The 13619-nt window shown below is 39.6% G+C and overlaps 1 protein-coding gene across 1 annotated transcript in view; it reads left to right on the top strand.

Moving 5' to 3' along the window:
* Window positions 1-6883, top strand: part of dscamb (Down syndrome cell adhesion molecule b) — a 72380-nt gene extending 65497 nt beyond the window's left edge. Inside the window, exons 28-36 of the mRNA XM_085915872.1 lie at window positions 15-191; window positions 442-472; window positions 557-672; window positions 753-902; window positions 1720-1920; window positions 2022-2324; window positions 5734-5787; window positions 5857-6053; window positions 6111-6883. Of these exons, the coding sequence (XP_085771998.1) occupies window positions 15-191; window positions 442-472; window positions 557-672; window positions 753-902; window positions 1720-1920; window positions 2022-2324; window positions 5734-5787; window positions 5857-6053; window positions 6111-6209 (1328 nt within the window). The 3' untranslated portion in view covers window positions 6210-6883. The remainder of the gene's footprint in view (window positions 1-14; window positions 192-441; window positions 473-556; window positions 673-752; window positions 903-1719; window positions 1921-2021; window positions 2325-5733; window positions 5788-5856; window positions 6054-6110) is intronic.
* The last annotated feature ends 6736 nt before the right edge of the window (window positions 6884-13619 follow it).

The raw sequence follows: 13619 nt of genomic DNA, 5'->3' as shown, positions 1-13619 counted from the left end.
GTGCTTCTTTCAAGGTACCATTCCTCCTCTGCTGAAAACAGGCGATCCCATCTCAGACAACATGTCAGGCAGTGGAGGTCTGAAAATGGTGGTGACCATCACATCCATCCTAGTTGTGGCTGTCCTGGTCTTCATTATGCTTATGGTGCTAAAGAGAAGACGCAGGGAGCAGAGGCTCAAAAGACTTCGAGGTAGGCCCATGATGAAATGATTTTTCCGCACTAAAAATGCCAAAGCCTTTCTGTGCAGTGTTTGTCTATCTGATGTTTTTATGATAAAAGTTAAAACAGTACTCGTGTACTCATGTATGTAGGCCTATACCTTTACTATTATTTTACTCTAAATAAATATTTACCATCAAACGTGCATTGAAAATGAACGACGGATTTGTGCAGAATATCCACTGCTTAGTTACCAATTTACTCATTGTTATCTTAACAGATGCCAAAAGCCTGGCAGAAATGTTAATGAGGTGAGTATTTTTCATTCTGATCTATGCCCTATATTATGCAAGGCAACAACAAAATACATTTTTCTTCCTTATCAATGTGTACAGTAAGAATACACGGACGCCGGAAAATGTGAACAAGCAGCAACAGACGCTAAGAATGCACATCGATATTCCGAGAGCGCAGCTGCTCATCGAAGAGAGGGACACCATGGAGACAATCGGTAAGAGTGTGAATTCAATGATAGGAAATTTGACCACATGATCTAATTTTTGCTGGACATTTTTTCATTTTACCGCACAGATGACCGATCCACGGTGCTGCTGACTGATAACGACTTTGGCGACACAAATAAGCAAAAGTCGTCCACAGTGACGCATACCGTCCACTACCAGTCTCTTTCCCAAGCCACCGGACCACTGGTGGACGTATCCGATGCCAGGCCCGGAACCAGTGAGTCCCACCATTGTTAGTGCCCATTTCTATTTTCTCTTTCAAAAATATTCCATAATGTTGCATTACTAATTGTGATCATGAAAGCGGGTACTTAATGTCCATTCAGCTACCACAACACAAGCTGAGTCGCACTTAATTGGTAATTTCATTCATCACATATTATCTCATAGCCAAATTTCACGTCTTTCAATTCCTGCAAACTCATCATCTCATCAATGAGGTGACTTCCAGATGTGATGATGATGATTCAGCAATAGGGTAACTTGGTGTTTGTGCTCCGCCGAACCGGAACTGATGAAGAGTAGTGGTCTCTTTATTTCCCCTTGACACATACTCACCCAAGTCTCCCCTTCTTGCATTCAGTTATGGATAATTGTGCAGTTCCTAGGTGAAATGGGATTTTGTATTCAATCAAATACTGTATACATTTAGTAAAACGTATAAAAAAAAATACATATTCTACTGTGAGACATTTTCCAATTGTAACAGTGAGGTCACACATCGCTATAAGAGAATATGTAGTAAACTCAAATTTTCAAGATTTTAGTGTTCCATTTCATTTCAGCACTGGTGTTCCTACTCCGTCAATGCCGCCACTTGTCCCCAGTGCAAGTGGACTGGAATGGCAAAATCCCAAATCACGACAATTTTATCGCAGAAAATTACACCAACCATTATCAAGAGGGTGAAACATTAATAGTGACTAAAGTAACCAGCTCCACCTGAGGAACTCGTACATGATCTTTTTCAACCTGTACCACCTTTTTCCTCACCGATGAAACGATAAATTGGGCACCCTTCTCTTCTCCCCAAGACCCCACCGCCAGACGCACTGCCAAAGCCGGTCCTGCCGCCGCACGAAGCCGGTACGCCAGCCAGTGGACCCTGAACAGGCCACACCCCACCAGTTCTTCACACACCCTGACCACTGACTGGAGACTACCCACGCCACGCGCTACTGGATCTGTGGACAAGGAGAGCGACAGCTACAGTGTCAGCCCATCACAGGACACAGGTGGGTGACCATCAAATGTGTTGACAATGTCAAGGATAGATTGCAATGTACATATATGATACTTTTGGGTGTTGCCTTAATATGTAACTTACTGCCATCAGATCGAGCGCGAAGCAGCATGGTGTCAACCGAAAGCGCCTCCTCCACCTATGAGGAGCTGGCCAGAGCCTACGAGCACGCCAAGATGGAGGAACAACTCCGCCACGCAAAGTTCACCATCACCGAGTGCTTCATCTCCGACACCTCTTCCGAGCAGATGACAGCGGGGACCAACGACTACACCGACAGCCTCACCTCCACCACGCCGTCTGAGTCGGGCATCTGCCGCTTCACCGCCTCGCCACCCAAACCTCAGGATGTCAGCCGTGTTATGAATATGGCCGTGCCCAAAGCGCACAGACCTGGTAAGGATGTCATTAGTTCTGTGATTTGAGCAACCACTTGTGCTTGCTATATGTGAGGTTGCTGGTGCAGTGAGTTCACCTGACCACCACAGTGTTGTCTGAAACAGTAAATCCTCATCTGGCTTGTGGTACATGAGTCACTGATGATGTAGTGCCGCCTAAACCCCATTCAGTCAACCTGGGTTCAGTTCCTACTCAGTGATGGTGTGAATGCAGTGATTGTCAGCATTAGCAACAATTTCAGAAGCAGAATCTCACATTTTGAGCCTTCTATTTGTTTCGTGAAATATTACTTTATTCCCCTTTTTTTTTTTTTGCCAGATTTCAGCATCCACGCGTCTTCATTTTAATCTAATCTACCCAGGGCCTTCAGAATCAGTAGTTCTGGCTTTTGTTACATGAACCTGTTTCATTTACCAGTCTAGCTCACGGCAGCATTTATCTGTCCTCTGATTGGTTGTCAGCCCATTTGCTCATATATACTTTTACTAATCCCAATGGTAAAAATGTCGCTCATGTATTCAGTATTTGACAATCTTTCTTTTTAAAATGTTTATTACGCGAACAACAATTGTGTTCTGTCACCCCCCCTTACCCCCCCAAAAAAACTAAGATTCTCCATTAGTTTATGCCCCACCCTATAAGTACCCCTGGGGTTAGTAACTGATTAGATGGTGCCAAAAAGAAGTATGGCACGCCATTACAACGTTTGATATTAGCAAAGCAAAACATTGTATGGACGCTGATCTGTTAATGGGGAGGATCTGGAAATTGAGCTTTTGAGAAAAGGCATATCAATCTCTCTATAGGTCATCCATCTTCAATTTGTGTGTGTGTGTGTGTGTGTGTGTGCGTGTGTGCGTGCGTGTGTGTGCAGCACCACTGAGTGAGGTAAGGTGATCTGATTTCCTCTCTCCAATTTCAGATCTTATTCTCAATGTCTTGACTCTTTGTGCTCCAGACAAGCAGATCATATCACCAAGGGATCAAGGTCGCACAAAGGCTGTTTGTCACTGGAATGTTCCTCATTAAAACCTTCCAAAGCAGCACTTCAGTGCCACATTGGAGCTCACTTGGTGTGGAAACCTGTTTGCTTTTCAGTTTAGTGAGGCGTCATTGAACACTCAGTGCTGGCATCAAATAACCAGATGCACAGAGAAAGGTCAGCAGTGACCCCAGAGGTCAGTTCAGGACAAGTTCAATGAGAATGAAAGGCTGTAAATCCATACTGAGGGCATTTTATTTAGAATTGACATGGAAGAAAGAACACTATATATGTTGCAATACACCTTCAGTCCGATTTGCACTGGTCCAAGAGTTTTATATATTTCCTCCTAATGGATCTTTTATTGAGCTTGTGTTCTATTAAAATTCATTCTGCTGCACTTTGCTCATAAAATGTAACCTTAACAGATGTTGTGCCAGACAAATCACAAAACTGAAGAGCACCAGCAGATTAACAGCTTGTTATATTCTGTTTCACATCTCATCACTTAGCAATTTGCCGCCTGGTGAATATCACAGCTATTTTTCAATGGGTAAAACACTTCCGTCTTGATTAAATCATCCCTATTGGGGGATTCATCCTAATCATAAGCATTAATAGAAATGCACCGGCAAAAAGTGCAAATCCATTAAATCATCCTTCAAGGTCATTCTTTGACCGAATGTAAGAAGACTGTGGCATAGTAAAGCTCGTGCATTCTTTTTTTTTTTTGTGTGTGTGTAGCGTGTGCTTTGTGCCCACGCTGTGTAGACCAAATCTTCATGGGTTATCTGACCTGAAGAATCTTAATTCTGAATGTTACAGCAAGTTCAGGAAGCTGAACTGTTCTGTTCACGCCCACAGTGTCGCAAACATCCATTTCTTGGAGTCTGTAATGTTGACAGCGCAACAGACATGCCGTTTTTGTTGCATTTGTTTTTTTTCCTGAAAAGCGATTTCCACCTGTCAACAATAAGATGGTTGCTTTTTTGTTTTGTTTTTTATGACAGTACTTGGCACGTTAAGTATTTTCTTACGTGTAAAACATTTGGGAAGCATTGATCAAATCAATCAAAGCTGGTTGCTGTATCCGCAAGTGTAATTGTCACAGAAAAAAACAACAACATTGAATCATGATACACAGTGCAACTGAAGATATATATTCTAAATTCTGTCTTCCATTTCCATATGTGCCGCATAGTTTTCCCTCTATCAGATATTATTAAATCAGATAGATTCACACTGGGTGAAGATTGGTACAAGATTAGAATAATAGTAATGTGAATCGCAATCCCATAAGCCCCAAGGTGAACCCATGTCGCCGTGTGAACAGGACTTTAATGAGATCTCCAGCTCTCGGTATATTGTCGATTTAAGCAGAGCATTTCTAAAAATGGAGGAAAGATGTCAGAACCCTGACCCGCTAGGATTGTGCATTGTCCGCAGAGGGCACAATGGAGAATGAACAGTGTGCGAGGGCAGCCGGGTCTCCTTAATGTCATCATTAGCCCAATTTGTAAAAGCGATACTGGGCATAAAAGCTCAGTGGTTTGACAGTAAGATAGATTATATGGCTTGTCTTTGTCAGATAATGTGATTATTTTTGGCAGTATGATTGATTGTGATTGTTTTTTCACTAATGTAATTTTGAAATTCAATATAAAAGTTAAGGGAGACTTTTAAAATGGAATATATTGGTGAAGGTGTCCTAAAGAAATCAAATTTGACATAATCAGCTTGCGGGTTTTATATTTCTCAACTGAACATTTTTGCACGGCAAGAGTTAAACAAGTGAGAAATGTAGCTTTGGTTTTAAGTTGTTGTACTTTTTTTTTATATCACTGATGGCTCTCATTATTTACATCTATTGTGTTTTTAGATGCAGTTTGTTGAGGACCATAATAATAGTCCCTGATGAAGTAGATTTTCTACAGTATGAATTGGCTATAATGACTCAGCACGGCCGCATATTTGACTATTTTGCAATATTTTCGCATCCCTCAAGTCTCCCATCACTAACTGGCCACGTTCCAGAGCTGAGGTGCGCTTTAAACACTTTCTTAACCTTCCTAAATAACCAGCTAAGCAGATTTGTCGGACAAATTTAACAACCTCTAAAGGCTTGCAGAGCCGCCTGCCGTTGAGAGGTTTCAAGAATTAGATGCATGAGCATGTCGAAACAGATGAGTCTACAAATACATCTGGAAAGTAGCAAAATTGAGGGAGACTAAGTTCAAGGGTTCTAAAGGTTCTTGGACCATGTTTAAAATGAACATCCAACACTGTGACAATGTCAGCAAATATCAAGCCGAATGAATAAGTGTACAAGACCTCCTCTGGTGCCAAACGTTCGTCTGCAATGTGATTGATTGATTCTCTAGTCATCACTTGTCTATCTTTTCCGTTGTCGTTGCTCCTCAGGAGGAGAGCTGGTACACTTACCGCCTTACCTCCGCATGGACTTCCTTTTGAACCGCGGTGTGCCCCGGGGCAGTGGGGCGAGCAGCGGCGGCCCAGGCGGAGGAGCAGGTGGCGGAGTGGCCGGAGGTTCTGCTGGTGCTACGGGAGAAACCAGAGGAGCCATGGGCCAGACCTGCCTGGAGCCCCAGAGGAGCCGTACCCTAAAGAGGCCCCCTCCGATGGAGCCCACCCCCATGGAAGTGCCCTCACCCAGGGAGGTGCAACAGTGGCAGCCGGGAACGGCGTCCACCCTCCCGCACAGAGATGTCCGGGAACGGGGAGAGGCTCGGGGTGAGGTCCGAGCAGAAGTCCCCCCCACTGGGGACCTGGCCCAAGCACAGGCTGCTAAGCTCAGCACCTCCCAGGAGTCCCTGCTGGACTCCAGAGGACACCTGAAACAAAGCAACAACCCCTATGCCAAGTCGTACACTCTGGTATAACACTTGGATGACTTTGGAGACACACTGTTGGACGACGGGCACACCAAGGATGGTTTTCCACAACACACTTTGTTGTATATAGAGTCGTTCCCGACATGCGTCTGATGGTGTTGCTTTTCCTTCATTCTTTCTCTCTTTCTTTCTCTTTCTTTTTCTCTGGTCTGTCTCTTTTGCTTTCATTTCTTTCCTCTCTCGTTCGTTCATCTGTGTTGCTTTGACACTTTTCATTCTTTCGCACCTCTTTGGGAACTCACCGCTTTTAATTTTCTACTCGGCTATTCTTTTATTCTAAAGTGAGGACACACCGGGATTGCCGAAATGATTTATTTAATAATTGAGATAGAGAAAAATGTTATTGAAATTATATCAAGGACGATTAGAGTCATGATTCTGATTACTATTATGATATATATATATTTAAAAAGAACATATAAAAAAGTGAAATGTAATGGAGGAATATCACAAAAAGGAAGGTGAACAATGCTTTCATAATTTATTTTCATTGTAAAACTAAGTTTGGTGATTGACCGACGAGAAGGTTTTTAGCACTCTGAAGGGCCAACAGAGAAGAATGATGCCAGTGTCGATCAACCCTAATGTTTATCAACCACTCCTGGCGGCTGCATGGCGGGAAATCACAAGAAAGATCTTTTTGTTGTCACTATAAAGAAAAAAAAATATACAATGTGAATATATATAAAGAGATCACTTTTATTTGTGGATATTATGGGGAAAATGATTTGGTTAATAAAGTCCTTAGTCATGTTTGCACACATCTGTTTTGAAGTCCTTTGGCTTGAACCCAACGTTATTGATTGTTTTTCTTTATAACAGACATTCTGTACCACATTTTTGTTTTCAATCCTGGCCAATTTTTTACTTTTTATATTTTAGGATTATTTTCATCTTTTTTCCAAGCTTCATTTTCTGACATTCAATTCAATTGTCAAGTTTGTTATGAGGTCAAATTATAACAAATAACACAACCCGAGCAACTACTGCATACAGGCAGTAAAAACATTGGCGGAGCTAAAATATGCTTGGACCTCTGATAATTGCCTTCTGGGTATTTTTTTTTATTTTGCCCGGAAATTTCGCCCACATATCCACCTGCCCCATAGGAACATACAATTCATCTTGATTTTGTGAAGAGTTTAGGGGGTTTATTAATTTTGAGATAGCCTGAGTCCCCCCATGTTCCACTCAAGGAAAAAAGTCCTAGCTCCGCCAATGAGTATAAAGTAAGATCAACATTCCTTTTTCCCCCATATTGATTATAATTTAATAATAGTAGACTATGCCATCAACAAAGTAGTCACAAGAGAACTGATAAAAAATGTTTAATACATAAAAGGACTGATATCCCGTAAATATAAATAGAATGACGTTGACAGCAACAAAGTATATTTTGGTAGATGTAGAAAGTAATTTTATATTATATTGTTTGATTGTTTTTAACTCTCCATTTAACTTTCCCCAATATGGCCAGCTATCGATCCATCCATTTTCTATAGTGCTTGTCTTCTGCAGGGTCACGATTGAAATGGAGGCTCTCAAATCTGACATTTGGACGCCAGTCATTCGCCGGGTACTATTCACACTCACATTCACACCCGTGGACAATTTAGTCTTCAATAAATCCAGCATGCAAGTTTTTGGGAGAGGAAGTCGAAGGATCGAGAAGGCGACTCATGAAAGCAAATTTCAAATTGCTGTCTCCATGTAAATTATTAATCCTTTATGCAAATTTGGGAATGATTTGTGATACTTCAATCATTCAAGATTGCTGCTTATCTCCTTGCTTTGGTCAACAGATGGCGCTATGACGTCACTAGTATTTTTATATGGCTCACTTAAAGTTTGCAAACTCCAGCAGGTGGACAGAGAGTCAGTGTGCAGTAAAATCTCTTTGACAGGCTAAAGTGAGACATCATCAAGGGTGACCCTGCAGCCTGTACCGGTGTGTGCTTTTGTCACTTGCATTCACACACCTCCGAGAACACTGTGAATAATTCATGCCACAGCGCACACCAGGTGACCAAGATCAAGTGCACACTGTCACGATAAACAACACTATGTGGAAGAAAATGTAGATGTAAAATCTCTTCACAATGGTATAGCGTCAAAACTGATCACGGGAAATATGGCTTTTGTAAAATATAATAAAACACATCATGTAAGAGAAATAATGTGCTATCCTCTACACCAAAAAAAACCAAAAACGTTGGGGTTTGTGCACAATGATTTGTGACGAGTATAGATGGGCATCCTCTTTTCTGGGAATTTTTCTCGACCTTACACATGAAGACAGGGCAGCGCAAGTCCTCTTCTGACAGCAGACCATTAGCACTTGGTCCAGCCACCTGACAGGCAAATTCACCATATTTTTCGGAAAAATATGTTTCCTCTAAAGGTGCGTTATCATTGATGACCATCTAAAACAGTGATTCTCTAACTTATTACATCATCAAGTAACAAGTTGCAAAAGCAACAATATTGTATGCACTTGAAATTAAAACTGCAATGTACTGCAAAATATGCACTTTACTTGGAAACTTTAGAGGTATGCATGGCTACAAGCTTCATACCAATACAATATTGATTATATTTTACATAGATGTATATTTTATTTGAATTTAATCAAGTGATTTTTTTTCTTTCATTTTGCTGCTTGAATCACTGCTTTAAAACATTAACTACAGTATTTTGCACATTCCCTTATTTGTAACTCCCACACAAAACGGTGCCAGTAATGATGAACAGAAAATGTTGGATGATAACCACAGAGCTTTTTTTGGAACGTGTGTTTGAACCATTTATTGGTTTTAAATTTGAAAATGCAGAGACTACCTTTGTATGTTGAAAATGTTTGCATGCATTTTCTCCCTGTCCTCTGGCTTTGGTCACAATAATAATAATAATAATAATCATAATAATCATAATAATAAAATATTTTAATTGACGGCACCTTTCTGACACTCAAGGTCACCTTACATGGCGTAAAATAAAGTAACATCAGGAGAAGTAGGATTGGTTCATTCTTTACTTTTTTGTATAGTACCGTATTATCAAATTGTATCCCTCAAATTGTCATTCTTCCAAAAACACTCCTTGGAATTGTCTTGCAATCTGATGTGTAATTTCCCCTTTTGGCTCCATTGTGTTCCGCACAGACAAATTCATGTTTGAAAGAGAGACGTGTGCCAGCGGGGTTTTTGGTAATGAAGGCCCTGAAGAGTTGTCAGATGCAACAGAGGGGTACATTTGAAGAACAAAAAAGAGGACTTTCCCCCTGAGTGTGCACACTGGCCTACACTCATCATATACATGTGACACCGCCTTGTCTTCTTTTCATCTTTTGTCATCAAGAAAATGATGAATGGCTACTACTACTACAGTCCATACTGTCGGAAGACATTTTAAGGCTGACAAATGACTGTAAAGGAGTGGGAAGTTTGTTTGGAAAAATCAAGCAAGTACATTGTCGGGAGTCCATTAGAACCATTCCATGTGACACGTGAAAATTTCAGTTGTAAAGTAAGTCTGTGATGTTTTCAGAAATGGCCTTGAAACTCTTCTGTTTTTTTTTCTCATTCTTATTTTCAATGTGCCCATATAAATTCACTTCTGAGCAAATTATTGATATTTCCTGTTTCAATGCATCACATAATGAAATATTTAAAACCCAGAAAATGATGGTAGTAAATCACTTTCCCTTTTCATCATTATAGTTGTAACAATGATGTGTTAGTGTTATATGTTTCTATTAATGTTAACATTTGTCTGCTTTCCTGCAGGCTTTCCCCTGTTCATTTATGGGTTTGTCGTGGAGCTCCCGTCGCGACAGTCACCTCATCACGCATCAGCTCTTAGGGGTCGCTGATCATCAGCTGCCTCTGAACATTACCTTTGTCCAAAGGATGCTCCTTTACGGACACCTGGAAATGTCAAAAGCCATTAGCAGGCTTTTTACTGCCTCAATGTGGCACTTAATGGTCTTCTCACATCTCGCTCCTTATTTTCATCCATTTTGTATTATTTTAACCCAAGCCATTATCTAATCTCACAAAACACAACATATCGAATGCTAAATTTCCCAATTTTCAAAATAGAGCTTTTTGTGAGTTACTGGGCTTTATATAAAGCATAATTAAAGTCATTACATAATCTTCCGACTGAATTAACGCAGAAGTCAGTTTCGGGTGTGAAGGAATGTGTGTGTGTGTGTGTGTGTGTATTTGTCCTAATTCAAGAATGCAAATGTGATGAATTTATCAGTCTTTGGGAGTTATTTTTGTTTTTGTCTGTACGGAGAAGTTCCAAGACTCATCAGAATAACAACTCTGTTATGCAGACGTCAAATGAATGGAATTTTGGAGGCACAACGCTGAGAGACAGATAGCGTCTGAGCGTAAAAGAAAAATCCACTTTGAGAGTTTTCACAGTAAGAGGATGATGAAGTGAACTTCTTCACTAATTCCATCTTTCAAGCGCATGCGAGCAGGGGGTGAATTATTTCACACTGCATACTCGTTTTATTAGTTTAATTTCACCAAACTGTTGTAGCATGTGACAAGCCCCTAATGACTCATGTAAATGTAATGACTGAAAGTAAGTCGATGTCAATGAAGTGATGCAAGATGAGCGCGTACAAAACGACACACTCTCCACTTCTGTGCTTTTTGTCTAACTATGTGTGACACAATCGGGGGGGAAAATCATTTATTTTTTTGAAAGCCTGCATAGATGATTAAATATTAATACAATCTGCATGGTGTGAAATTGATTCCTGCAGCATCAAGACATTAACAAAATTAAATTTCCATAAATGTCACCTTTATCGCTGCTCTCTTATCAGGCAGCCTTCATTTGATAAGCTCCGCATCTATGGCACATCCACATTAGATGTTGCATTCACTTAACTGTGAGCAGGAAAGAAAATTGCCCCATCCGTACTCACCACCGTCCAATATCTTCTCATTAAGCAGAACAGAAGGCAGGCATGCTATTGAATTTTGCAGTCTCATCCTCGCTGTAAATGCCTCCCGTCGCATTGCATATATCAACATGTAATTATATCCACAATGGCCCCCACTAAATCCCTGCCGGTTTTATTCAGGATACATGAAAGCTTCAAACTGCTACCAATGCATATTCCGATGAAAGACGTGCAAGTTGCATTCAAATTGCAGGATGAAAAGTACGATAAGTTTTTCTCATGGGAATGAATCCATCTATACAATTAACCCTAACCGCAAATGTAAGTCAAGGTAACATTTTACCATTCTTAATTGTCTTGGAAGAGTAAAGAATGAGACAGCAATGGACATTCAATGTAACGGGAGCAAGGTTGTGGATTTCATCCTTCAGGTCCAAGACCTGTCTGCCACTAAATTGCAAAAAGGTCTATTTCTGGTTCGATTGTTATGATCACACCTTTTATCTCCTCTTCTATGGAGGAATCTCAGAAACAACATCAAAAATACATTACATGTTCACTAAACTTTTTTTTCCGTTGCAAATCTGTGTTGTTTAATGTAATTGTAGTGGTCATGGGTTCATGTTAAAAAAAAAAATAATCCTTACACGAGAGGAGAGCAGTGTGCCTATAGAAAATCATGCAAGCCTTTAAATGACTTTCCTGTATTTTTTAGTCTTATATTTCTTATTATCCCTGAAATAAAGGGACTTCCTTCTGAATTTCTTAAATCCAACATTGATATGTAGACCTAAGTAGAGAACAGATTAGGTTGAATGAATTGACATTTTATTATCTTTTTGTTTTAAACCACCTTCATTTACAACCCAAGAATTTGGTGCTGTTATTTAGGTTGTTTAATCTTCGTAAGGCTCGCACACTCTGAGCTCCTATTAAGATCACTTGCCCTCTGGGATGTCATGATCCCAAATTTAAAGAAAAGCTTTACAGCTTCTTTAGCAGTTTAAACTCTTGGTGAACCTCCAGATTCCTCTGAGGCGTATAACCTTGTAGACCTGATATATTGTGCCATACGTTGGAGCATAATTTCTAATATGACACATGAAACAACTTTTTTATGGGGCCTTGGACATTACTTACTGTAGTGCAGACCCTCATGAAAGAATTTGGATTATAGCAAAACAATTCAAAACTAATGTACACACTTAACCCAGAGTGCACAGTAAAAAAATAAATATATAACAGCATATTTACAATAAATATAATGTTATTTTCTGTTTCTATTATCTGTGCATGGTCTCAAACTATTAAATATTTTTGGTTATTAACTCTTAAGTTGAATTAATATCCACGTTAAGAGAATTTTGGTTGCAGCTCTTATGACGTTAGATTATGCAGGTGTACGTGATAAAGTGCTTGGTTGGTGGAAAATGTTCATATGTGATCTTATATTTAAGAGTCTACAAAGGTGTAAGACATGCAACATGTGAATACTAGTGCACAAGACCATATTACGTGTCTGAGAAGTGAACTCTCTTAACACTTGGAGGCTGCATGCTCCAATCAACTTTAATGGGCTGCTTTCTTGACAGCTACAACCGGCTCATTGAAACACAATCCAAGTGCAGCACTCAAATGCAGGAAAATAAAACTTGACAATACTATATCTGGCTTATAATACTAGAGGAATCCATTTGAAGTAAGCATAAGCTAAATATGCACGACCTTTATGAAAGACTATGCTATGCTTTTAAAACGCCTACAGCTAAAGTGCTCAGTAGGCATCAGGCAGTTGTTCTACATATAGAAGGTCAGCAATTTTAAAAAGGAGGAGATTTGTCCAAAAGCTTTGTTATTTATAGTTACCACGTCAAAATCTAAGCTATAAATCTTAGAACCTTATCTGGTTGATCTGTTTGGTCACTGGGTTCATTGCCGGGAAATTGGAATTCCTCCAGCCATTGTTATGCCAGTCACCTTGCTTTTCTTTTCAGATTCTCACCAAAGTGTCTTCATCTTTGGCTGGTGTCCTACCCTTTATAGCCTTTGGAAATTTATTTATTTATTTGTTTGTTTGTTTATTTATTTATTTATTTATTTATTTATTTATTTATTTATTTATTTATTTATTTTCCATCTAGTCATTTATTTATCCATCTATTCATTTATTTTTGTAAGTATTTATTTTTAATCAAATGACTGTTGTCTTGTTTAAATGACTTTGTTTTAGTTATAATATTTTGTTTTTTTATTCTAGCATGATGTAAATAGTTACCCATTAGCCGGGCAGAGATTCCTGTCTGTTGTGTTTGTAAAGAAGAAAGGCTAGATATTGTCATCTACTACCTTATTACTGTCAAAATGCAAAGTGTACAATGTGTTTCCCCACCGACAGTGACTGGGAATCAAATCTGCATCATAGTGCTATTCTGGTTTAGTACATAATTGAAATACATATACACATACTGGGC

The sequence above is a fragment of the Syngnathus leptorhynchus genome, chromosome 7, assembly GCF_054491065.1.
Source record: "Syngnathus leptorhynchus isolate UIUO chromosome 7, UIUO_Slep, whole genome shotgun sequence".
NCBI lineage: Eukaryota > Metazoa > Chordata > Actinopteri > Syngnathiformes > Syngnathidae > Syngnathus > Syngnathus leptorhynchus.
The sequence above is the reverse complement of the archived record's forward strand: the minus strand, read 5'-3'. Positions and strand labels throughout refer to the sequence as shown.